This window comes from Talpa occidentalis, unplaced genomic scaffold (genome assembly GCF_014898055.3).
Source record: "Talpa occidentalis isolate TD23 unplaced genomic scaffold, MPIMG_talOcc4v2.1, whole genome shotgun sequence".
Taxonomy (NCBI): domain Eukaryota; kingdom Metazoa; phylum Chordata; class Mammalia; order Eulipotyphla; family Talpidae; genus Talpa; species Talpa occidentalis.
Window position 1 is genome coordinate 122,435,063 of NW_026555331.1, and position 27,880 is coordinate 122,462,942.

At 35.2% G+C, this 27,880-nt stretch overlaps 1 protein-coding gene and 1 long non-coding RNA gene across 8 annotated transcripts in view; one reads left to right on the forward strand and one right to left on the reverse strand.

Annotated features, from left to right (window-relative positions):
- The window catches only part of LOC119245244 (uncharacterized), a 99,555-nt gene extending 91,218 nt beyond the window's left edge, over window positions 1–8,337 (forward strand). For all 7 annotated transcript variants that reach the window (XR_008550819.1, XR_008550815.1, XR_008550814.1 and 4 more), the window contains 3 exons: window positions 1,683–1,865; window positions 3,817–3,867; window positions 8,035–8,337. This is a non-coding gene — a long non-coding RNA (uncharacterized LOC119245244). The remainder of the gene's footprint in view (window positions 1–1,682; window positions 1,866–3,816; window positions 3,868–8,034) is intronic.
- On the reverse strand, window positions 779–27,880 carry NAMPT (nicotinamide phosphoribosyltransferase). The gene is made up of 11 exons (XM_037511469.2): window positions 27,677–27,880; window positions 19,669–19,825; window positions 18,180–18,283; window positions 16,188–16,316; window positions 11,619–11,777; window positions 10,917–11,053; window positions 6,766–6,991; window positions 5,963–6,082; window positions 4,422–4,562; window positions 3,287–3,421; window positions 779–1,433 (listed from the first exon to the last, which is right to left on the reverse strand). Exons 1-11 carry the CDS (start codon window positions 27,731–27,733, stop codon window positions 1,323–1,325), a joined length of 1,476 nt encoding a protein of 491 aa, XP_037367366.1. The 5' UTR covers window positions 27,734–27,880; the 3' UTR covers window positions 779–1,322.

A 27,880-nucleotide genomic window follows, 5' to 3' on the forward strand; every position in this document is an offset into this window, starting at 1 on the left:
CCAACAATCCAAATGTGGGCTGTGGGTCATAGCTGATCCCTGCCTTAGAAGAACAGACTTAAAAGAAACAAAACTGGTCTCTAGTCAGATGTGATGACCACTTAGGATCTAGCAGAGAATAATCACTAGAATATTTTGAATTTGGCCAACTGTCTGCTTTTAAGATTCTGTTGAACCTCCTATCATATTTCTCATTGGGGGTTATTTATCTTCATTAAAGAACTTTAGTATTTATTGAGAGATTCCATTTAAAATTAATAAATGATGTCCATACAATTTATTATCCAATTTAATTTTAAAAAACTTAATGAAAAAATAACAGAATCAAAACATTTAAGATAAGTATACTCACTACCCATTCCAGAAATTCATTTAAGTCATATCAACTATAGAATAGGAAAAATAAATTCAGAACTGTAATTACCTTAAAATACACTGCTTCCACTTCTGTCAATATTTTACATTTATGTATATACTCTCTAGTGGAAGCAGAAATTCTCTCTAAAAACATTATCTCCTTAAAATCTTGAGGTGCATATTAGAGCCGCAGGCAATGTCTGACATATAAAATTGCAGTACAGGCCTTTCAAATTTGGCATTTCACTAGTACAATACAATGACCAAAGTATATAATCACTGTACAGTGCCTAGACATTTTCAGTAAGAACCATCATTTTCTTTAATGTAGAATGATTAATACATATTCTACAAGGGGCAGTGAGGTTAGTAATTCTATAGGGTATCTCCTGACAGTTTTCAAATTGTACAATAACACAACTTTGTTAAGGCCATGTTTTATTTGCTGATTAATGGACAAAAGGCAATGTAATTTATTTTCAAGTATTTCTTGAAAGTCTGTGCTCATAAAAATCATGAAAAGTTGGAAAGACTGTTAAATCACTGAAACTTTAAATATATCTTACACAATCTTGTTTGTACAAAAATACAAGTTAAATATAAACATAAAGCAATCATGATAATTTTATGCAAATCTGTTTTATGTGATCTTCAGTTATATATAAAAGTTTCTCAGTTCTGTTATTTGTGAAAAGATCAATACCAGATTGAAGTACTCTCTATTGGCAAAGGGCCCTAAAAAGCTTACTTTAAGCATTAATCTTTTTACATGGTTAATTAAGTGCATTTCCTAATTTGAGATCACCTAAACACTGGAAAAAAAGAAAAAAATGAAAGGGCAGTATGTCCATAAACCAACAAATAATTTGGCTGTAATGTATCATAAAACACAAACCCCAAACATCTGTACAATTAACATTATGAATTACATACACACACACATACTCCCAGTCATAGAACAAAGCCTAATGAGGTGCTGCTTCCAGTTCTATATTCAGCTTTGCATTTTTTCTTACTTCATCAAATGAATAGCTTTTTGTCACCTTCCCATTCTTGAAGACAGTATGGAGAAGATCCTGCACAAATAAAACAATACTGAAATTTAATAATTATCCAGTGAAGCAGGTATATCATGCCTTTGATGAAGCAGACTGCCTAGTCAAATAGAGATGTTGATAGTGTTCAAAGAATGCTAGTGGAGCAGGCGGAGAGCAAGGTTCTATCTTAACTTTTATAAAAAGGAATGATCTAAGTGTAACATTCTGAAAACAGTTTCCCTTAAAGGAAAAACAAATCTTACTTGACCCATTTTTTTTTTTTTCCAGGTGGAAGATGCTTAGTGCTTGGTGGCCCAGAACAACTATGACTGACACTGTAGCCAGGCAAGCCTGACAGACCTCTTGTTCCTGGCCAGTAGACAATACCTGGAATTTAATCTGGTAGTAACTGAGTTTTGGCCTTAAAACCATCCCCAAAAAAACCCTAGAAAGCAAGAAACCAACCCCTAAGTAAGTACTGATTTTTTTTTTTTTAACCAATGCATAAGTGACTAAATTAAAGCTCTCTGTATTCCAAAAGCCACTAACAAATCTAATCCATTTGACCTATCTATGCAGGAGTGACAAATTAAGAGAATTAGGACAAAATTCCCTTTTGAATCTGGTAAAACCACTCCAGTGTCACTAAGGAATTATTTGCCTCTACATGGAAGTAATCTGTTGTGCCTAAGTTTTCCTTCTAGTCTCTAGGTTGATATGGTATCTAGTATTTTTGTAATTGTGTTGTTTCAAATCATACTGCTCCAGCCGTAGCATTTTCTGTCACAAAGTTAAATGTAATCTATCAAGGAATGCTTAGATAATTATAGATTATTGCTTCAAATATTTTATGAGTATCATTCACATTCTCTTTAGATCAATGCCGCCCCCCCCTCCTTTTTTTTTTTTACACTGTTTTTACCCTTAATCTAAAGTGACATAATCCATCTGGGATAAACTAATTCAAAGTCTTGGAACTAAGAGTTAAGTGAAGCAACTCAAATACTGTATAACAGGCTCTATAAAGAGATGTAAAAATTTGGCTTAGAACTTATTCTGTTTAGTGAAAAATGCTACTACTAATTTTCACTCAAAATCTTAATACAGTGAAATAACACTATAAGCAGTAAATCTGATATGGTATAAATAAGTTAGTGTTTGTTTATTGCAAGATTTTCTCAGAATATGAATAAAAATGGGTTTAATCTAGTAACTTAAAACTCAGAAATTTTGTATCTTTGAGTTCATAAACATTAGTTTTGTATTTTCTAGACTTGTGTTTTGTAGACTATCTTTGGCATACTATAAATTGGTTGACTTAACCAGTTTTCTGATTCAAGATTGTACCACCTGTAAAGCTATGTAGTCAAAATCAAGTCATGTCACCTTACACTACTAGATCACATATCTTGCTTTTTGTTAGCGCATATAATTGCTGGGAGTAGCAAAGGAGACAAAAAGAAAAGCATCTGAACTCGATTCGCTTTAGACTTGGATAGCCCATATTCCAGCAAAATTTTACTATAACATAAATAGCTATAAGAAATCTGAGACAGTATCCCTGAAGTATACTTAACAGTAAGATCTAATTTACACAAACTTATTGAAGCTCATCCTCAATCACTACCCTGTTGGTCACAATGTGGAAAAAACTTTTATTTACTTTTTTGGGGAATACTATATATACTGTGCTCATACCTATGATCTAGCCGCTTCTTGCTTTCCATCTTATTTTGGCAGGCTAGGTCAGTAACTGTTATACTTTATAATAAAATTACTTTGTCCTCCAAGAAAAAATGTTTTGAAAATAATTTAAAAATGAAATACAACATAAAAGCCTCCTATCTTAATTTGGAGACCCAACCTACTATTAAAAAAAAAATGATACATACATGACCGTATTCTTCAAGGTCTCCTTTTCCTTCCTCAAGTGTAACAAAATTCCCTGCTGGTGTCCTATGTAAAGATAATCGGCCCTTTTTGGACCTTTTGTTGGGATCAGCAACTGGGTCCTTGAAGACATTAATCTGGAATGCAAATTAAGAAAAATAGAAAACTGTCAGAATTGTTCACTTGACTCCCATTTTAAAGAAAAGTATATACATAATTTATATATAAATTTTAAGGTATTTTATTAGTTATAACTAAACCAATACACATCTATCTTTTCTCACCATGCAGAACATGTAATACTCCGTATGTAGGAATTCTTTGAGGTGATGCCTTAAGTATCTCCTTTTATGTTATAAATTGCCTTTAAGTGAATATTAAGTATTGCTTAATACATGCTATTGGGAAAAAAAGGCACTAATTATATAATCTGTCAAGGGAGACTAGGCTCTTACTAAGATAAAGGGCTTTTCTTTCAATATATTTCCCTTTCGTTAATTTTTACTTTTTTTTTTTTTTTTTCTTTTGCCAGTAATAAGGTGTGGAGAAGCCTATAAGGAAAGAATGTTTCAGGATCAGAAAGGTAGGAAATAAAGCCTAATGAAGCAGATAAATCAGTACTAGAACTGTTAAAAAAGGAAGGTTGTGAACCAACTCAGGTGTTCCTTATCCTTTGCTCCAGACTCTCAAGAGCAGATGAATTGCTAGGAGGCTTGATATTCAGTTGTCTAGCAGTTTAGGTTCCTGTTCTAAGGGTACTAGAACATGATCTTGACACCACACCTCAAACTCCTTCCAAAACCACTTTTTGACAGTTTAGACTTTTATGACTAGGATAGCTGCCATTTGAACTCAAGTATAGCTAAATTTTTTATTCAAAGGTATATACTGAAACTGAAGCAGTGGGAAATGATTGACTTGCATTATTATTTTTTTTCCCAAGTCTTTTTCTCTAGTCATTTTATTACCTAAATGTCTTGATTTCTTTCCCTGTTTCTGAATCAGCATCAGTAGTACCTGACAACATCTTAATAGTTCAGGAACACATTATTCTTTGACAGGTAGCTTTCAACAACAGCATTCTACTTAGATACATAAAGAAGAGACTAACACAGGAGTAAAGGTTAAAGGACATACCCCAAGACCATTGGTTACAACATAACTACACTTGAAAGAACAATTCAAGAGATCTCTTGTTAACTTCTGTAGCAAAGCTCCACCAGAACCAAAAGAAATATTTTCAATACTCCATTTTTTTTTCTTCATGCCTTCTACAATCTAGAAGTTTATAAAACAAAAGGAAATCAAAAATTTGGAAAATTTTCCATGTGCAATATGGATGATTAGACAATCCTAGATACAACATGTTTTATAAACATAAATGAGAGAATAAGGTCCAAACAAAATTATATTCTACATTTTTTCCCCAAAACATCCACCCCAAAATGGCAGTCTGAGGGAATCAAGAAAATGAAAGTATAAAAGAAAAAAAGTTGGTTGTAAACTATTGAAGTAATATGAATAGACTCTTACATGCCACCTAAAGTTATAGCCCAAAAAGCAATAGAGCCTAGACATTTGCCTATTACTAGACACTAGGAATGACTGTGATAGTCACATGTAAATCATAAACATAATTCATCACATTCTCCCCATATACTAATAATCTCAAATTGACTTTCAATCTAGTCTGTATTTTCAACATTACAAATATAAAAATATACAAGCTCCTTTATTGGACCTTCATCTTTTAACATACCCATATTTAAAAATGCAACTTTCTGTTAAAATTCCAACCTCCTAATTTTCCTGCTACATTTGCACTTTTTGTTTAACCAGAAAAACCAACATAGAGAAATATAACACAATCCATTTTAAACTGTTAGGGAATCAGTTTGCCATTAGTATACCTGAACACACAGGTCCTGAATTCAGAATTATTTTTCACTGAAATAATGGTTAAAGTTAAGTACAATGGCAACAACAAAGACCTAATATGAAATTAAGGCATGTTCCAAAAAGAGTGAATTTCAATGTGCAAGAAATGCAGAGAGTGTAACAGAAAATGAGAGGACTAGAAAGGGAAATCTATATGGAGGGTAAGATAGATTGAGTAAACGCCAGAGAAAATAGCTTTACACCTGATTTTAGGTTTGTCTCAGAAGCACAAGAAAATTAGCAAAAAGAAAAAGCATCACCAAATACATCACTATTTCAGGCCCAGTTCCTCTAAGATAGTCTTCCCATCTAGCTTTACCAGAAATTACAAAATTAAGACAAATTAAAGTGAATATTACAGAATTAAAAAGATTTCCTTCCAATTTGTATTAGATATAAATTGGCAAAATATGACTCTTTAGACACTACTTTTCATATTTCATTGTTAAATGAGAAAAGTCTTATGCCATTAGTATGTTATTGAAGTGCTTTTTCCTTATGACCACATGTTTGAATCATGTACCACAATCTTCATGTGCTTTCATAATGTTACATAGTGATTAAAAAAATAAATTTCTTCCTATCATTAAGATTTACTGAAAATCAATATCTTTTATAAAGTCTCTGGGCCAAAGTTTTAAGGATCATGGGAAATTTCCTAGAAAAGTAGAGGAACTTAAAGTTTATAATAATAAATTATAAGGATTGCCTTATTGGAACTTTTAATATAAAATACATACCTCCTGCAAGGTGTTAATATCTACTCCATCCCCTTGAATAACTCTAAGATAAGGTGGTAGCAACTTGTAGCCCTTTGCATTCTCAGTAACAGGGAACTTCTTACCTAAAATATCCAAAACCTGTATGGAAACATAAAAAACTGAAATTGAAACATAAAACATAAAAATAACTGAAATTGAAAAAGTTAAAAACTTTTCAGAGTTGAAAAAAAAATGACTTGGCTTTGCTACATAATATTGGGAATGTAAAAATTAAATATAACATTATAAACCTAAAATTTAGTTCAAATTCCTTCTGATTATGTTAGAAATAAACATACTCAACTTCCTATCAAGGCAATTTATATCATAAAAGTTTTTTCCCCCTCATATCTTTTAAATTATGTAGCATCAGGGGAAAAAAAAATCTTTTAATGAGATTAAAATAACATTTTTAAAAAGCATACAAAGCTTCAATAAACTTTTGAGTTTATTCTAACTCAAATCCATTTGAATTATAAAGTTCACAGAAATTATGATACAGACAAAGTTGAAAATAAGGCTCAGTTTTTGAGGTTCTACTAAATGGTGACACCCATTTTTTAAAAAAGCCAAATTGCATAATACATAAGTCATCCCACTCATTAACTACTGAAAGTTTTGTAGCAAATCTATTACTGTCCTTGCTGCAACTCTAAAACAAGGGGATCAAGGGGCTCGGTCCAGAAAGCTCTGAGTGGTACATATATAAATGAAGTTAAAAGCAGTGTTGATGCAGTTGGCCTACAGGCATTTTAATAATCAAGTTACATATTTGAATTTACCTTTAATACAGTATCAAGAGGATTTCCAGAATCAGGTCTGATAATTAGTGGTGCCTCTGTACTTCTTGATACTATTAAATGTCTTAGGTCTTCACCCCATATTTTCTCACATGCATTATAAATGTCATAGCTATCGCTGACCACAGATACAGGCACTGATGAAAACTGTGTTACTATGTGTTCAAAAGCATCTTTTTCATGGTCTTTCCCCCAAGCTGTTATGGTACTAGAAGACAAAATGAAAATACAGATTTACTTAGGCAGACACATTATCTGTTCCTGAATCACCTCTTAGTCATACCTCATGTTTACGGTATCATCAACACTGCAGAAAAGGCATGTGACTTAGTTTAATAAATGCACATCATATGGTTAATTGAGTATTTGGGACAAACCATCTCTTAGCCAAATTTTTTATGGCTAAGAATAAGAGGGATAAGAACCTTAGGTTATAGTGAACCGATTATAAACTATTTTTTGGTAAGCCTGACCCTCCTCATTTAAAATCAGTGAGCTAAAAAAAGTACTGCTGAACGAATGCTGTAAGTTATGCCAAGATGTTACAAAGCACATACTCCCATTATTTTGGTGGATGATGCAAACACTTGGTGTATGGTTTTGAAAATTCATGGAAGCCAGTAATAGCAGGGACATACATTTTATCTTTTGCACCTTTCAACTTCTTTCTTTGGCAATTATTTATACTAGGCCATACATGTATTATTAGTCAACTAACTCTTTACCTGTTACACGTTTAAGTGGCTAGTAAATGGTAATCATTTATTTCATTTATAGAACAGACAACTGTACATGATCATTAAATAAGAAATTAAAAATTCTGCTTGAGGAAAACATAATTACAAAGGGAAATAAAGTATGCGTTTATATTAGACAGTGATTTTATGGTGTCCACAATGATTCTCACTGAACAGATTACTTCTTAGTATGTTAATTTCATTACTTGTTGGTTAATTAACACAGAATATTTTTCTTTCCAAGTTTCTAGTTTTTGCCTCTACTCCATTTTACTAAGTAAAATTATAAAGGTAACCCACTCATTTGGAGTAAACAACTGTTCCCATATTGTCAATGGTACGCTGAAGAGAGGAGCACGTACACGTCAGGGTTGTAATCCTTAGCTACCCAGGGACTACTTTTGTCTGACTGAGAGATTGCATATTCATATCAAACTCATAGTCAATATTCTTTTAAGTAAAGAGGTTGCAGTAGTCATGATGCCAATTCTCTGCTTCATGCAATCATCTGCAGGCTAAAGGGAAAAAAGACATGAAGAGAAGCACCTTCTTCCTATCAAGAATTGCCAGTGTTCCCCTTTATTGGAGAGAATTATGCTCAATGAAAACCAACCAATACTGGAGAGCTCTGCAATGTAATACTGCAGGTATAGGTCATCACTTTTTTAAAAACTAGTGTTGAATGAACACAGTCATCTACTATTTGTGTATGTTGTTCATTATTAGTCTGTTTCCTCTATACAATTGAACTTTACTGAAGCTTTTCCCCCATGACTTTGATGACATTGCTCACATTTTGATTCCTTTCTGTTTCCAAGGTTCCTCTATTCTCTCAGAATACAACATATTTTGGGAGAATATATATATATAATAATAATAAATTCTCCTCTTCAATATAACCAAAGGCTGTGGACATGGCCCTTGTCTCCCTCTATATGCCACCCTGCATGAAAAACACTCCAAGTTTTCCAAAAATACTCTTGTGGTGATGGTTTCTAAAATCTGTACTCCTGGCTTGTTCGTCTTCTGCACTCCAGAAACACTTAGGTAGAAAAAAAATGAGTATCTTAATCTCAACATACTGACATTTCCTACAGCACCCTCTATATAATATAATCCCTACTCTTATAATATTTAGCACACAGTCTAATATTTGTTCAATGATGCAACTCATTGTATCATCTCAATTTCCAGCATCAAATTAAATTGGATACCTTGCAAAATTTGAGGGAAATTCTGAATATTTGAGTCCAGATTCACATATTTTTTTAAGAAAATATTTATAACCTTAATGGCAATGCTTTTCAATTACAGTTTTCTTACTTTAAAGTAAGTTTAGATGTTAGCTCATTTATCATTTTGATGTTAGAGCTGTTAAGAATCTTAGCTCAACCTATCGTCTGGAGGAACTGAAGAAGAACAGAGAAATAAGTGACTTGCCCAAGGCCACTCAGTATATACCGTCACCTGTAAGATTACTAAGGTTTTCCAACTTTCAGTCCAAAGATCACTTCATTATACTAAGCTACTGTTTAAAAGATTTTTCTATTTAAGAAAACCTACAATATCTCACAAGGCGTCAAATTTACAAAAGTAATAAATATCATGAAACCATTAAAAAAAGAACAATTTTCACCATTTTAAAAAGAAAGCCCTAAAGAAGATATCTTTATTCTCAGATTTATAATACCATTAAGTGAACAGTGAATTATATGGACTACATTGGTTTTTAAAGATTGACACCTAAGTCCCAAGCTAACCATTTCTGATTGTTTTTTTTTTTTTAACCATTTTAAAGTCTCAAATTTACCTAGATTTGCCCCTAGGAGGGGAAAAACTATTCCTAATAAGGGTGCTTAGGACACCCTAATTTAGCCAGTTTTACTAATCTTGAAATTGTAGATGAATGTTCAAAAAGACTTTACAGCAATGCACATCAACTTTAACTGAATCCATCCTCTATGCCCTAACTCAAATGAAATTCTATCACCTCCATTTCCCAAATCACTGCTCATGTTTATTCACTTCCTTCCATTCACTTAGATATTTGGTTCTGGACCTTGTCATCTCTCAAACTATTTCAGTAGCTTCCTCTAAAGGCTTCTAATTTCATTTTTCCAACTTCTAGGATATCCTATTATCCAAAATATTCCTAAAATATTTCTGATGGCATTGCTACTTTGTTCAAAAACCTCAATGCTCACTCCCATTTGAAAATGGAATTAGAATAATTTAGAATGCTGTGTATAACATTCAATGTAAGATAAATTTGACAGCCTTTACTGAACTGCTTCCCTAGCCGATCCTTATCCTATGTTCTCTACAAAACGTGTCTCGGCCTTTAATTCCACAAACACATCCATATTCTCCTCTTATTCTTTGCTCTTACAGCACAATGCTTGACATACAGTAGTATACAATAAACATTTGCTCAGAATTAATTTCACAATATTTGCCATTAACTTTTACTGTTCCTTCAAGAGTGAAGAGTTTATAAACTGTTCTCTAAAACCTTTCTTGATCCTGCCAGTGATAATCCTTCCTGTTCTTCCCCTGCACCACCACATTGCTTTAATGTTTCCGCTTTAAAAGCACTAACAGCAGATTATTGGTAGTGTGCTATCTTTATGCTGAAGAACGGGCCAGTTTTTATATATACATATACATATATATACACACACACACATATATATATATGTATTCCTTAGAGCACCCAGTAGACTGCTTGCATAAAAACTCAGTTTTAGTTTACATTCAGTTTTTGTTTTAGCACCCTGCAAAATCCCCCAAACTGAATACAGTGAATAATTTCTAAGAACCAGAAATAAGGTTTGCTATACATTGTGAAAACTCCATTGACTTTGAATAAAACTAATTCTAGGACTGGAGTGGCTACAGTCTAGGTTATGATTTCCTTCTGGTTGAACTTGAGATGATTTAGTAGGAAGAAAGCATAAGAAGAATCTGAATGCTGTTCTTTTCATCAAAGGTGTTTGCTTGCTCATCTACAACTGAAGGTACTGGGTTCCGATGATAATTTCCAGGACAAAGAGGTGTGAGGGCATACAGATGGGAAACAGTGACCAGGTTTTACAGTGAATATTTCTAAACTTAGGCTTCATTAAACTATCTGGATATGACAATGTGAGTTAGAAACAACTTGAGAATTTTTTCCCATCAGGATGGTTAAAAGTTCTTTACCTCCCTGATACTAACCTTTATACAAAGTATAAAAATGAATTTATATTGCTTAGATTCATGAAGATTTACCGTAGTTCCTTGCTCTGTAGCTAAATAAAACACCTCTGAATTATAAATACAAGAGCGAAGAAATTTAGTAATTTTACATAGCACATATTTAGACAATAGGAGGATGAAAACAAACAGAATTCCTACCTGTGTTCTGCTGCTGGCACAGAATAGCCTGGAACAGGATCTTTTGTTCCATAGTATTTTTTAATTAAAGCAATTCCTGCCACTGTATCTGTTCCTTTGAAGTTAACCAAATGAGCAGATGCTCCTATGCCAGCAGTCTGGAAAAAAACAAAACCATAAACCAAAATTCAAAAAAGACCCATACTTGAGTTGTATAGATCATAGCTCCCAAATTGTCTTCAGGTTTTCTTAGAGAGATTTAACTATTATCAGAGATAATAGTTCTTTATGAGAAAGACCCAGTTTTTCCCAAAGAGTTTCCTGAACAGTTAAGGCTTCACCTATTACCTCCTTAAAGAGATGTATTTAATAGTGACCCACCGCCATTTCACATCACCCTCTTTCCCTTACTCTGCACCTTGTGCTTCTCTGTAGCATAATCTGGTATCTGTTACACTTATTAGGACTGTCTATATGTCAGCCCATCCATCCACCATATAAGAACATATATTACAAGCACTTTGAAAGCTGTTGAAGTTTGTTGAAGGCTGTATTCCCAACACTTTGAACAGAGGCTGAATAGGTGCTCAATATATATCTGTTGACTGAACCTCTGAAATTTCAAAATGCGGACTTAAAACAAATACAACTGTAATAACGTCCCGAAATATTCTAATTGACAATCACTTTTTATTAAATGAGGTTCATTTTGCAGATTCTTACCTCTTGGGAAGAGACTCCTCTGTAGCCAAAATCATGTAACTTATACTCCAGACCATCCAAGTTACCAGATGTTTCTAACAAATATTTAGCCAATATTTTCTTCTGTTCTCTAGAATTTGTGGCCACTGTGATTGGATACCAGGACTGAACAAGAATAGTCTGTAGTAATAAAATTAACCACAAATGTTAATATCAGAAAATCTCGAGGGATGTCCTGGGCTTTTACATTACTAGAAATACCAATTAGACATTTCAACTGTAGAGCAGATTGCTACCAAGTGCATTCCAGATACATTTCACAGTCAGCAACAAAAAGGATAAGTATGTCAGGCCCTTAATAGAGAATGTCAAATTTCCTAGTTCCTGTCAAAAGCTCCAAAGAAACAAATGATATTTTCAAAGACTAATTTAAAAAAATTTAAGCAATTGCCATTAAGGTTTACATGTTTATCCTCAATTTCTATATTTAATGTGGACCTGCATCAAATAGTGGATTACATTTTGAATAGTATTGGTCTTACAGAAGTATTCACTTAATCCTCTACATAGATCTAACATGACTGCTGGTAGGTTATATCCCTGAGGTACTTTTGCTTATCAGCAGAGAACTCTCTTCACTATTTATAGCCTTGGCTTTGTCGAAAGTCATAAGCCACATGAAACATTTCCACCATGCTTATTGCAAGATCACTATTTTTATAAATCGGTGCCCATTATACAAGTTCCCAAATGAAGAAAGGAAAAACTGCTAGGGTCCTATTCTCTGGTAAGAACTATTTGTTGACTCCTTTTTCCCCCTGGCTGCCAGGAAACCCCAAAGTCTGATGTTTAATCAATGCATAGCAACAATATTAATTATGATGGCATGGGAATTCACTCCTCCTTCATTCTAGGATCATACTTTCCTATTTTTATTTTACAAACCAGACAGTCTATTATTAGAAGTCTCAAATTTATTTTATAAAGAGCTACTAATATTACAACAATGTCAGAGCCCTTTCAAAAAGATATTTCTTAAATTTTACAAAATAAGCTTTTATGTAATACCAGCTAAGTAATCAATAAATTAACTCTGAACCCCCCAGCTTGACCACCTAAAACGAAAAAACAAAGCAATAACCAAACTATAGTATTAGACTCCTACTAAGTATGGCCCCAGATCTTTGCAGTTCCTCTCCTCAAGAGATGGCCATTTTTTACCCCTTGGTTCTACGTTGTCCTATCATTTGCTTTTGACCACAGAATGTGTTAGAAGTCATAGTGTTGCCTGTTTCAAGAGATTTTGCACTTCTACTCTCATTTTCTTAGATCCCAATACTATCATGCTGTGAAGAAATTGAAGTTACAGAGAAAGGACCAGTAGTCCCAGACCATTTTAGAAAATCCTGTCCCAGCAGAATCCTTAGTTCAATACAGACTGATAAATCCAAGCAAAACCAGCAGAGGACCATCTAATCAATCACAGATTATAAGCAAGTTACTTTATGGGAGGGGGGGTAATCTGTTACATAGCAACAGAAAACTGATACAACTGTTAACTTAAATCTTTAGCAAGTCTAATTTACCAAATTCAAACTGTTACCAGTTATTCTAATGCAAGAGTTTTATTCAGGTTGTGTCATTCCTTAAAACACTTTAATGGCTGTAGGGAGAAAAAGTCACTCCATACAAAATTTGAAGCCTTCCATAACCTTGCCTTGTTTACCATCTAAAGGTTTATTCTCTGACCATCTTATCCACTTTTACACAATAATCCCCTTTAAGCTTTTTGCTATTCTAATAACACTGCCATTTCTTTAGCTGTTTTTTCCTAATAAAAGCTGCTTTATTTTCCAGTTCATGATTCCTTAGAATTACCTGTTTTTCTGCTACCAATTTACCATTCTTACTCATATTCATGGTAAAGAATGTTAGGAATGAATTTTTCCTCCCCTAAAACCTCTTAAGATATATATCTTAGTCTAAATGTGTGTCCAGGATTAAAATTAAAATAGCTGATAATCAATACTTACTCAGTTTAATTTGATGAACTATCACATTTTAACTTAGACTGATCTTATCTAGGAGGAGTACGAGATATAAAACATAATGTGAGACTCTAGTTGAGTTATAAAGGTAGAAGATTGACCTTACCCCTTGAAAAATGCCAGGGAAGGAGAGAAATAACTATCAGACAGTGATCCTTCACATCACCATTTCCTTTCCATAGTCCAACAAAATCAGCTTAAATTATACTCTTAATAAAATCACTTCCCTTTAAAAAGGATCACTGTAGGTGTAAGCAAGGGGAAAAAGGCAGTTAGCTTGGGTTAATCCAAGGTCTAATAAAGTATGCCTTGTTGGAAATTTTTCCAAAACAGCAATTTGCCCATATAAATCAAGACAAAATTTTTAGCAGAAAACTAAATGAATCTGCAAATCTCAACTGTTTATTTTGTTACTGTGTAGTTTAAAGAATTTTAAAGAAAAAGAAAGCCATATAGAAGAACTGTGGTAGAGAAGAGCCTGGACCAACTCTTACGTAGTCTGCTCGCCACTTAAGGCTCAATTTCCCCATCTGTGAAATGAGGGCATTTGATTAATATAATGGTTTTTAAAATCACCTTTACTTCTTAACAGGAAAAGTACATGTTTTTTTGGTTGGAGGAGGTGTTTAAGTTTTTCACAGTGCTAAGTCTGAGACACACATCAGAACACGTATGCATTCTTAAAACATGTTTTGAAATCTGATTTGGGCTCGAGTAAGGTTTTCTAGCACCAATATTGAAACTGAAAAAGCAATTTAACAATTTGTTGATTATAATTCAGTGCAGGGTGAATAATATGTATGGTAAATAGGCAAAGAATGTTATTAATAACTTTGAACAGACATGGGGAAAGGAATACTATTCCTTTCTGGAAAAATCCTAAAAAACTGGAAGGAATACTATTATTTAAAATGTTCTGAATAAAGCACTGCCTAAAGACTTTCAGTTTGTAAATAACGTGTTAGATTTGGCAAAAGATTTCCTAAATAAGATGATAAACTTGGATGGGGAGGATAAAGTTCACAGCGAACCTCCTAACGCCACACAGCAACACACGAGGGCTGCAAAATGACCGGGCAGCAGAGCTCCACAGGTCCCGGTTACAAGGTAAGCACAATGCATACTCTTCCATAAAACACAGGCTTGGGTCAAAAACTACAGTAAGATTAGTGTCAGACCATAAATTTGTGTGCTTTAGATAAAAATATCCATATCTAGGACTAAAATTACTTAAAATATTATGTGTTAATGCAAAGTAAATTTGATATAACTTCTGTGTCAGGTTATTAAACTTGTAAGAACAAGAGCTATGTACTTTCCACCCTGAAATTTAGTACTTGCACACTGGATTTTACATTTAATAATTTTTTAATTAAAAATTCTAAGATGTCAGATATAAAATTTGGTTTTTTTAAAGGCTAGCTTTTTTCTTTATTGAGAGAACAGTTTTATAACCCTGTATATGATTTAGGGTAATAAGTTAACACCTCCACAGATGTCTATCACATACCAAAATCCCCCCCTCCACCCATCATTTTTTACCCCAGACCACTGGGTCGCTTCACTACCTCCTCTTTTTTGTTTCTACCCACAACTCCCCTCTCCCTGTAGTGAGGCTAGTTCCTTTGCACTTTCAGACGAGGATAAAGCAAGGTGGACTGGAGACGAGTTCTCTATGTCCTTAAGTATCTGATTTAATGATAGTTCAATTTGACATAAGGGAAGAGTACTTACTAAATTCTTAATGGGAAAAATAAAATGAAAAAGGTTATCCACAATGTTTTTCAAAATAAGATTTATCTTTTGGCATTGACGGTAAAAGGATAGATGATACTGTTAACAACTCTTTCACTCTTGTGTTTTTATAATGGCATCCTCTCAAAGTCAAATATGTGCCAGTATAATATACAAAAGGCAATAAAATGTTTTCTTTCACTTTGAATTCAGCTGAATTCATTTTTAAAACCTAGCAGTGTACTACTTAAAATCTTTATCTTAGTTAATTGTATGTCTTTTTCCAAACTTATTAGCCTCCTATTAGTTGGTGGACCCTCAAGAATCAAGTAAGAGTTTTAAATTTCCTGTCAACCTCACAAAAATGTGTTTGAAATATCATTGAGCCTCTTTTTCTACATTTTTTTTCCAGTTTTTATAAATGAATTCAAACATTATTTGACAGTGTAACAATAAATTAGTTTAACCAATAAACCCAGTTCTAAGCACTACGCAGACACCACTCTGACACAGTCTAGATGATATTGCTATCGTCACTTCCTTGGATATTTTCTCTCACAACTGAACTTTAACAGCAAAATTCATTAATAATTTTACTTAGATAAAATCCTGAAATACATTAGATTTCCTTGGAAGGAAACGTAAAGATTATTTATTTAGCCCAATTATCATTTTATAGACGTGGAAATTGAGGCCTGGAAAGGTTAAGTAGATTGTAGGTTACACACATCTTTTTTTTTTTTTTAAACTAAAACCCAATTGAAGCCCCCCATTATATCTTAATCCCTACCTCAAAACAAACATTTACCTCAATCCAATTTGTAAGCCAGTAACACTCTGGATCTGTGTTTTCTACTGTGAAGAGAACATTTCCTCTGGGAATGACAGAGCCTTCAGGAACAGCTTTTACTTCTATTGGAAGATGTCCATCATATTTCTGGTAAGAAGATAATGAATTTATTCAACAGCAATTACCTATTTGAATATAGTTCTTTATTTCAAGTAAGTTAAGTTTACTGTTACAGAAACTACACTTGTAGATATTATGTTGCTAATAATTTCTTTGGCATAGCCGTCTCTTCCTAAAATAAAATTGGCTAAAAATTGTTAGCAGTTTAGAGGATATTAATTTTTAAATTTTATGTTGTTAAGTGTTCTTAGCAGAAGCACTTTATCACTAAAAGGAATTTCAAACTGATCAAAAAAATGTTTCTACCTCATTCTTTTTTTTTTTTTAAAGGAGAGTTTATTCCAACATATTATAAGAATACTTTCTTTTAAGTAGGTTATTTTCAAAAAGAGAGCTGAAGCCTGAAAGATAAAATAAGGGACTGCAGAGAAAAAGCACCACCAAACACAAAAAAGTTTATTAATAATTTTACTCAGATAAAATCTCAGTAATTCTGTCACTAGATAAACTTTAGAGAGGTTTTCTTTTTATTTTGATAGATCTGCAACCAATCATTTTGGTAATAGACAGACCAATCCAGAAAGTGTACTTTCTACAGCTTTGGCAAATCAATATCCAAGTGCAACACTTCTCTCCAACAGTAGGCTAAGAACACATGTGCCACATATAGCACATTACTAGACATGTAATCATTTCTCAGTCCTTTTAAAGCTAAAAGCTGTGCCTAACTTTTGGCTTGAAGGGCAAGTTGTTAACAATCCTAAGAGTTTATTTTATAATTTGGGACAAAGTAACAAAATAAAAGAAAAACCTGTTTAATGAGAAGCACTGGAGGCCTCATGACAGAGCAGAATACTGCTTTCGAAGCCCCCTTGCTTGGATTCAAAAGCAGGCAGGTCAAGACCTTGAACAAGCATTTAGCATCTCTCGGTGTCATACTCTATCTTTGTAAAATGGGGTTAGACAAGATCATCTCTTGAGAACCTATGAATCCCTAAGATTCTCTGAACATAAAATCAAAAGATTTATCCCCCTGGCCATTGGAAATTATACTAATCAGCATGGCACCCAACTTAATCTATAACTTTTATCCTTACAACAAAACAAATTGGGTAAGTACTACTAAGCTGTGGGAAAACTACAGCACAGATTGTTTACCTGACTTCTTCAAAGAACCATAAATAATAAATATTAAGATATAGGCATAAGAGTCAAAGTATTCCTAATTATTTTGTTTGATAGTTTACAAGAACTATCATTTTAAAGGCATAAGTTAACATTTAACATCACAAGACATCAACAGGATCTATTCCCACCCTATCTTCCTAATAGAAGAAAACCACTAGAGGACATCGAACTCTCACAACTCAATTCCCATGTCTTTGGATACCCCAAAATTTAAATAATGGATCCGAACATGCTAGGTATGAGTATTATAGTATAGGAAAGAATAAAAGTTAACTTCATGGAGCTATATCAAATCATTCTAAATATCCAAAAGAGGAAATTGCCTAGAATTATTGTGTAGTGATAGAAAATTGATGCTGTAAGCCTTGTCAGTCTGCAGTGAATAGACCTAAACTTTGAAACTGCCATGTAACCATTGCATTTCTTTATCAGAGTATACTTTAACAGAAAGAATCATCTTTCTGAAAATTTTCAGTTATTTTAATTCATTTATATTTTAACTTAATTACTCAGACCTAGAGATCCTAGACACTAATGATTTGCAAGTGGAAATTTTTTACAAGAATGTCTAAAATAGTCATTAGTTTTGGTCACAAACAGGAAGATGTGATTATAGACTAAGATCCTATTCAAATTTACTACCAAGAAATTTTGAATTAAAAGTAAAACCAAAATAGATCAAAACATGAAACCACATTTTACCTCGAGAATGTAGTTCCATCCCTTTTCATTAAAGACATCATCTTGGAAATGCTCTTTGTACACCTCTTTGGCTTCCTGGATCTTCTCTTTGGTCACTACTTTACCTAGAAGGTTAAATGTTTCTATTTACATTTCTGAAATATTCTGTTAACTGCTGAATGGCTCTCAAAAGATTAATGTCTCTATTTTTTCACCCATTATATGAGTCAGAAAAAATAAAAACTGAGAGGTTAAATGATTCACCAGAGTCAACAGTAGAGCCAGGAGAGGAAGGAATTTGCCCTTTCAACCACTCGATTTACGCATAAATGTTAATTTCTTATTTTAAAAGCAGATATACAGTAGCATAAATTACAAGATGATTTAATTCATAAACTACAAATTTGAGAGAGTAATCCTTGGAGTCAGATGGTTTTTCTGCTGAGCCGTCTCACTTCATTCAGAAAAAGTGTCTTCAGGACTGATAATCCAGTGATTTTCATAATTATTTTTCTCCCCCAATACACTTTTAGTTAACTTTCTTTACTTGAAAAATGAGGCTAACAGGATTTCTAACTTAGGGTTGTGAGGCCTAAATGAGTTGATATTAAACCACTTAGGATAATAATGACTGACGGAGAGTAAGCAAGCAATCTGTTATAATATTGTACCAAGTTTTTACGCTGTAGACTTGAAGTGTGACAAAAGTCTTTGGTAAGTTTCTCTACATAACATCATTAGTGAACTCATTTAAAATATCTTCAGTAGTTCTGCTGCAAAGTAGGTTGTCAATAGAATAACATATCTGAACTTTCTGATTTTTAAAATTACCAAGATTATAGAGAAAGGTTATTATCTGTATAAAATTTAACTTACCCCATATTAAATTCTGAGATTTTATTTGGAATAGTTAGGGATGAAATTTTCCAAGAAATATGAAAACCCTAGGAAGTTTTCCCCGAGCATTATTACTATTATTAGCAAATAGTCTAGAAATGGGCTTTCAAATAAGAAAAAAAAAATTGGGGGGATTTTTCTGCTTTAAAATGAATTTGAGACTAAGCCTATAGAGTTTTAAAAAATAGGCTTGTAAGGTAAAACTTACTTCTATAAAAGTAATCTAATTGTAATTGCTGTAGTAATTGAAATTGAGTCCTCACAGCGATCATAAATCCTTTATTTTGAATTAATGACTAAAGTTTAACAACTAGATTAGACTCAGAAAACTGACTTTCTAAACTTATTCCCAAGCTTACTAGTTTTAGAAAATCATTCTTATAACTAGGACATCAAACACATACACTACATACACTAAATTTTAAGATTTAATTCTTCCAATTAGTATTTTTTAAAATCCCAAGATTCCCTATAGTAGCAAGAGTGATTAAATACATTCCAAAATTAGACCATTCAAAAAGTTACTTCAAGTGGCAGAATATAACAATATAGGAGAAAAATAATGCAGTGTTATGGAAAAGGAGTGTTTTAAATGTACTAGGAAAAATAATACCTTTTAAGTACTTATTAAGAATGTACTGCAACCCATAAAATACTGTTTCCTCATATTTCACCTTCCTTAATTTGGAGTTTTCTGTCTTCTTTTCACGGCATTCAAAGTAGGAATAAACTTTGCTTGTGTTGGGTGGGTATTGTTTATAGTGAGTAACCTATGTGAAAGATAAAACTTGAGTTAGAAAACACCAGATAAACAAAATATAAATCACAATAAAAATGATCCCTCTTAGTTTTCACAGTGACACAATGAAAACCTGGATGGAAGTAGCAGCAGGAAAAAAAGATTTTTTTTTCCTACTCTTTTTCTCAACTCCTCCAAATTGGGAAATGTCTATACAATGCAATATCAAATCTTTGTGTTTAAAATATGAAGATTATCACAACTTTCTTTTTCATGAGTCTGGATAAGAGCCACTGTTGAAAGTTTACCTGTTGTTGTTCCAAGAAGGAAAAAAGTGAATGTTCAGTATAATTTTATTTTCATGTTCTAACCACAATAAAAAATAATTGGAAAAACCTGTGTGTATTTACCCCGTTGAAAACACCTTAAATCCTAAGATATAGAGTAGAGAATAAGGGTCACGGGGGCATTTTTAAATCCTTGCAGACCAAGTTTCATGGACAACCACTTAGCTCTAACATCAAGTTTAGGAATATCAATGTTTTCCTTGCTTGCTGTTACAATCTTGATTCCAGTAAAACCTGGTTTTAACCTGAAGGATCTTTGTAGCTTAAAGGAAATTCTAAAATGAATACACTAAATATAGAAAAAAAAAATCACAAGTTTAAAATAGGTTTCCTCTTACAACACTATTAAGATACTACCCTTTGCTGCTCATAGGCAACTTTGGGGGGTGAATTGTTTATTAGTATGTGGTCTGAGAGGGTAAGTCAGGCAAGAAGTTGGAACTTACTGATTTTGTCAATTACAAGAGTAGCTATATACTACAAAAGTATAGGGAGGCCTCATAAAAACCTACAAGTATATTCAAAACCTATATATATAGGCTTTACATATTTTTTGAATATATTTTGTATATGAATATATGAATGCTAGAAAGGATTACTTCAACTAAAACTGATCAGAATGCTACAACTCCCTAAAAACATATACAGGACACATATCCAGTTTACAATCTAAATTAGCTGCAATTAAGTTTACTAGACATAAAGTGATGAAGTAAAAAAAAGGTCACCTATAATCAAGTAAGACGTGAATTAAGAGCTGGATCACATCATGCAAGTTTATAGATTCATAGCTGTGACTCTAGTTGATTTTACTTTCTTAACAGTTCAGATACTTTATAAATTTGCTTTTTCTATATCAGATTTAAAAGTATTAGAAGGCAAACTAATTATTTTCATCTTCTGAGTAGATCAAACAAAGAACTGAGTGGCTAAAATACTTATTCCATCTTCTGTCCTTAAGTATGCTAAAAATTTTCACCATACAAATACAGTTCCAGTTCTGGACAATAATTAAATGCTTATAATTTTAAAACTTTGTGTTCTTTCATTACAGTACTTTAAAACCTTTGCATAAATATTCAGAATGCCTCTTCTGAAAACAAAAGTCACTACAAATACAACATTATCTAGGCTGCTTAATTAGAAATTAAATGACTTTAAACTTTTGGAGAAACTTAATAAATATTTTGATTTAAGTCATCTCGACAAACTCTTAATTAACCATGAAAGCAACCACTTACCAATACCCAGTATGTTTATAGAATAAAATGGTCTTCAGAATTATTTATAGGAGCATATATACATTGTCTTAATGGGGGAAAAAAAATAGCCAAAAGATTTATAATTCCTATTTTACTAGATTTATTTTCCTCTTTATTTTATGCCAAACTGGTCATTCTGCACCCTTTAGAACTTCCATCAGAAAATGAGCTATAGCAGAAATTCAAATCAACAAATTGCTATTTTATAGTCATTCATTCACAAATATGTACTCCGTACCTGCTATATATCAGGCATTGTTTCAAATAGTGAGGATGAGTAACTAAAGTAGACTGACACATGGTCCCCATTCTCATAGGGCTAAAGTGGGCTGATATGTCAATGAGAATAATTCATAAACCAAACTTTCAGAATCTAGATGGATACTATGAAAAATGAGAAAGGTAGGCTAGAGGCCCTACCAATGAAGGAAGGCTTCATTGAGTGGTGATATGTGAGGAAGGCTTAAATGCAACTAAGTAGGAAACACTTTGCTTAAGCAACAGAAGAAAATGAAGACCAGTGTTTCTGGTGCTTAGAGAATGGGAGGAAGAGCTATAGAATAAGGTCAAGTAGAAAGGCAGGGACGAGATTATGTAAAGGCTTAAAGGCTACTACAAGGAGTTTGGGTTTTCTATCAAATGTAGTGGGAAACTAGCACCAAGTATGACAAACGGGGTGGAGGTGATTGGATTCACACATTACAAGACTTAGCCTGGCAGTGAGGCAGAGAATGGATTACAGGGTGACCAGAGTGAAAGCAGGAGCATCAGTTAAGAGGCTACTGTCAAAGATTAGATTAGGTAAAGAGGACAGGCTCAGTATCTGCTTTTTTAAAAAAGATTTATATTTTTAATTTATGCATACAAGAACTGGGGTGTAGGCCAGAGGTGCAGGGGGTGAGGACTCACCAGAGACAAAGTGATGAGCAAAACAAGCAGATCTACTGAAATATACTTTTGAGGGGAAGTTGAGGAGAGCAGCAGGGGAGACAAGAGAGGTCTGCTGTGCCATGTGGGTTAACTCCCTGGCCGGGATTCCAACTCATGCTGCAGTGGCTGGTCATAGAACTGAGATTTTAACCCCTGCACCACCAGGGAGGCCCCCAGGTTCAGTATTTTGAAGTAAAGGAGACTAAACTGACAGATTAGATTGGGGGGGGGGGTTAGGGAGGAATTAAGAATGTCTTCTAGGTTTTCTGGTTGAATAACTGGGGGAATAACAGTGCCCTTCACTGAGATGAAGGTCATGGAAGGAGGGATTATGGCAACCAAAAGCTCAATTTTAAATGTTATATATTAACAAAAAATTTTCATAGTATTCAAAATTAAAGTGAGCTACAAAAAGGGAGCTCTTATATCATGTTACTACTTTTTAGCACTGCTCTGAGTCCTATCACTACAGAAAATGGTTCTATAATAAATTTAAAAACACAAAAAGAGAAAATAAGCAAATTTCTTGTAATATTCTCAGCAAACCTTATCCCTAAAAAATGGTTCCTAAACTGGCATGGCCTTCCTGCAACTACGGAGCACTGCCAGTACATAAATGTGTGGTAAAGAACACAGACACACGGGAAAATGTAGCTTTTATTTAAACTCAATTTCACAATAATGTGGTTGATTTATTTCATGAAGAGATAAGCTTCCACGAACTCTAATCCCACGGCTAAGTGTCTTGTCCCAAGTGACAGTTGAAAAATATGACAAATATTTAAAGTTTTCCTACAACTTTACAATTTTTTCTGTGACAGCAAAGTCTAGTTTTCTCCAGAGTTTCTCTAGATTTCCTCTAAGGTTGATCTGAGATCTTTCCTAGAGCTGTCCTCCCACATCAGTATCACATGACTATAGGCACCTGTTGGCTGGTGGCTATTACTATTATTGCTACCTAATTTTTCCAGTAATAATTTTATGTGTAACTGCTAAGAAGTAATCACAAAGCAACATTTTAACAATATATGTATATATTACAGCACATAACACTCAAAGCCACAAAGGTCTTTTATCCCTGTAGTATCTAAGGGCAGTAGAAGAGGATCCACTCAGCCTTACACTGGCTAACAGGTTCTACCTCTTCAACAATGATATGGGAGAAACAGGGCCTCCCTGGTGGCGCAGCGGTTGAGCGCTGGGTTGCGAAGCTGCCAGCGGACCTCTGCGGCGCTGGTTCGATCCCCGGCTGCTCCCCGGCCAAAGGAGGAGGGTCCCACATGGCGCGCAGACCTCACCTGCCGCCCGCTGCTCCCCTCAGCAGTGTACTTTGGTCCTTCTGCCTGCTCTGCTCCCCGCTCTGGCTCTGATGAATTCTCTCACCCTCCCGCGCTTCTGACTGTACCCAGTGCATGTATAAACAAAAAACGAACAAACAAACAAATAAATAAAAAACATGCCTCTATTAAAAAAAAAAATGATATGTGAGAAACAGCTTAACTGGTTCTGTCTCCCTTTTTTAATATTATTTAAGATTTCTCAAAACCTGGAAATGCACTGTCCCAGAAAATAATTCATTGTGACTTGGCTTTTGAAGTAGTTAACTTTAAAAAGGCAGTTTAAGGATTTTTGGATTATATTATTTTGGGGAAAGGGAGGAACTGTAAAATGAGCTGCACTCATAGTGGCCTCTTCCTTAAGCCTTCTGGCAGACACCAAGTTCTAACAACTTGTACCTTTTCTGGCCATACCTTGAAGAGAGATTTCATCAACTCACAAAGACCAGCTTCTAGTACTTTTGTTTTGCCAGATATTATACAATTATTAGCTAACTGTAGTAATCTTGCCATGAAGTATACTCATGATTCATATGCAAATGTTGCCCAAGTTTTTCCTACAATTTAGAACATAAAACCTCCTGGAAAAATTGCATCCTAAGAATACACTGATAGTCTCTAGCACACAACATGTGGCAGTAATCAGATCCTCACAAGGCTCAGGCTGCCATGGGACAATATTTAAGTATCCACTTGGAAGCAGTAAAAGAGAAGCAACTATTACAAATATAACAGCTCAGAGGAACGCACTAGGTAGGTGGCCAAGTTCCAGGCAGGAATAATTTTTCTGTACAGTGATTCTCATCTATCCCTAAATCTTTTCCTCCAAGGAGTGAAAAATTTAAAAATTTGTTATTCTGCCACGAATGAGGAAGCAAAATTTTCTTTTTTCCAAAAAGCTGTCCTGGGTGCCTCATCACCAATTTCCAATTCTAAAGCTTTTTGCAACTTCTCTAAAATCAACTTTTACTCATCCTGGATTGCAAGAGACATCTCTGTCATCTTTTTTTTTTTTTTTAAATAGAGGCATGTTTTATTTATTTATTTGTTTGTTTGTTTTTTTTGTTTATACATGCACTGGGTACAGTCAGAAGCGCGGGAGGGTGAGAGAATTCACCAGAGCCAGAGCGGGGAGCAGAACAGGCAGAAGGACCGAAGTACACTGCTGAGGGGAGCAGCGGGCGGCAGGAGAGGTCTGCGCGCCATGTGGGACCATCCTCCAGTGGCCGGGGAGCAGCCGGGGATCGAACCGGCGCCGGCCGCGGGCAGCTTCGCAACCCAGCGCTCAACCGCTGCGCCACCGGGGAGGCCCTCTGTCATCTTTTAAAATACCCTAACAGGCCTTTAATATTTATTAAATGAGGGGATAAAAATGCACTGAATTCTAGATAACTACTTCACAAACGATCTTTTGAGAAACAACCTATACCGCATAGCATGTTTTGTCACTAACGTGTGATGTGATATAAACTTTAGATGGCTTAGTGACTACTTTTTGTGAGCTATACATTATTTTTCCCAATTACGCTCACTGACATCTTCCACTAACCTGTGACAGGTAAAAAGTTTATTATTTGCTGCAGTTTGTTACAAACATTATATATAAAGGGAAAGGAAGAATGGAACGGAAAACATCTTTTAGTGATCCACAGTTATTTGGAAATTGAGCAATGGTTATCCCAGAGATAAGTGGAAACAAACAAATGACCTGTCTCCTTTATATGAAATTCCAAGTGCTGTGTAAGGAACACAAGAACATAATAGCTAACGCCCGCCCAAATCCACCTTTTCCTTGTTGTTTTAGCAGAGTAGATACAATTCAGTAAATAATTTTGCATTAAGCTGTTTTAAAAATGACTAACATAGTGTCCTTTTTATTTTTAAAAAGAATACTTATGTGGATGAAAATGAAAAAAAAAACCACATTTACTTATCTTCTTGTTATGTCTATAATGACAGAAACATATATTTTAAATCCTCCTTCTTTGATCCAAATAATCTTGAACTCTTTTGAGGATACAAGTAAAATCAAAACTGCCACATTTTAGGTGCTTACACTATCAGACCTACTTGCAAGACACCTCTTTGTAGTGCCTAGACAACCAGTTAGCCTTTCTTCAGTTTTAGAAAGAAATCAACAATACTCTGCTTTCTTCTAGCAACATATCCAAAGACTATCTAAAGACTAAAGACTATCTAAAGACATATCTAAAGACTTCAATTGGCCAATAGTGTGTAAGTTTGTGGTAGGACATGCAACATTCTCGTGTAATTTTTCAAATGAAAAATCCAATTCTAACCTCATGATTATCACTTTTTCACCTAAGATGATAAAAAAGGCCAAAACAAATTTAAAAAAGGCTACAAGGACCACTAAAAATGTAAGACAAATGAAACTTAAGGAGTAAAATGTGTGACATATACAACCTACTTTACTGTAATGTTGTAAACCATTGGTATACCAGTATAACTTGAAAATGGGCAGGAATAAACGTTACTGAAGAGATGCATATTCTATAGTGTAGTTAAATATACCTTGTAATTCATTTTTCTAATTAAAAGCATCCCAGAAAACTGATGTTAAAGCAATTTTACATTCTTATGTATAATGGCTAGAGGAACTAAAAAACTAAAAGAACTTGCACTAACCTCTGTTTACAGTTCTCATTTCAATCCAATTATAAGTTGCTACATTAAAAAAATCTGAAAATTATTTCAAAGATTAGTTAAGACTAAAAATTCTAGGAAACGATAAAATCGAACCTTATAAAATCACTATCAAAAGAGACTTGAAACACTACAATTGATATATGAGGAGGTTTAAGGAATCAGGTAAACATACTTGATTATCTGGAAGTAGTGTAGATTTCCACGTCAAAAATCCCACTTAAAAGACCACTGGTTAATGAAACTTGGTTCCACTTAAAATAACAACCCATCTAATTACCGTAAGGAGAAACCTAAGCCAGCTGGGATGAAAGGAACTTAAGAGAATATGTTCAAGTAAAAACCAAAACTCACTTTGTGCAAGTGGGTTTGTAGTCTGACATTTCATCTTCTTAGTGTCTTGGCTAACAAGCTTACAAAGTGTAGTATACTTCACATAATTTGGAAACTAGGGGACAGAACATTTGCCAGGTTTTTCTCTAGTCTTTCCTAACGTGGGCGTTTCAAATAAAGTTAACGGGGCAGCTATACATGCAAATGTCTAGCAGGCATAGGAACACAATGTTGTGTCACTTCTCTTTCTACAAGTTCTCCAGGATTGAAACTACAGTTCTTTTAACTCCTCGTGTTTCACTTTCCTTTTCACAGAAATCCCGTAGCGGCCCTAATGGATTAAGGGCCTTTGCAACGAGGGATAAGGAGCAAGAGCGATCAGCAGGAGCAGGGGAGTTGGAAGCAGAGCCCAGAGCAGTGCAGCGGGAGACTCCTGCGCCGCGACGGGGAGACAGAGGTGTCCCCCGCGCCGCGGCCGGCGGCTCCGGCACCCACTACGACCTCGCCCACTCCTTCCTCGCGATGGGACGCACCTGGCCGGCGAGGGGAGCGCGCACACTTCTCAAGCCCCGGGGCCGCTCTCCACCGCCAAGCCCCAAGGGCCGTTACCTAAACGACCTGCGCTACGCCCAGGCCCACCAGCCCGGGGCCAAAAGGCCGCGATCTCGGGGAAGGCGTGGGCTCGGCCGGTGACGCCCGCGACGCCCAAGCCGCCCCGGCCCCGGGCGCCCCAGCCTCAGCCCCGAGGCTCGGGGACCCCGAGGCGCCGGCTCGGCCCGCCTCAGCCCCTCGCCGCGCCCCCCCACCGAGCGCCCCCGCAGGCCCCGCCCCCAGCCGTCCATCCCACCGTCCCTCCTCCATTCACCTCGCCGCTGCGGAGCCGGCTTCACCTGCCCCGTCTCGCCGCCGCCCGCGCCTTCCCTCGGGGCCGCCCCCCGCCCCGCGGCTTCGCTCCCGTCTCCGACGCGCCCCCGGCCCCGTCACCTGCCCCCGTGCTGAGCCTCACCTTGTAGGAGTCGGTGGCCAGGAGGATGTTGAACTCGGCTTCTGCGGCAGCGTTCATCTCGGGCCGGAGCGTGGGGGCCGCGCGCCGCGGACTCCCCGGCGCCGCTACGAGGAAGGAGAAAAATGGGCTTCACCGCGCTCCGTTGCTTAAGTCACCGCTCGGACGGCGGAGGGGGAGCGAGGGGAACGGAGCGCGGGGAGGGGC

Excerpts from the sequence above, each read along its gene's own strand:
- NAMPT (XM_037511469.2), bottom strand. The coding sequence starts at position 27,733 with ATGAACGCTGCCGCAGAAGCCGAGTTCAACATCCTCCTGGCCACCGAC. Across the intron at positions 18,284-19,668 it reads TCTTAATAAGTACTTAAAAG|GTAAAGTAGTGACCAAAGAG; the intron begins GTATTATTTTTC and ends TTAACCTTCTAG. Across the intron at positions 4,563-5,962 it reads ATATTAACACCTTGCAGGAG|ATTGTAGAAGGCATGAAGAA; the intron begins GTATGTATTTTA and ends ATAAACTTCTAG.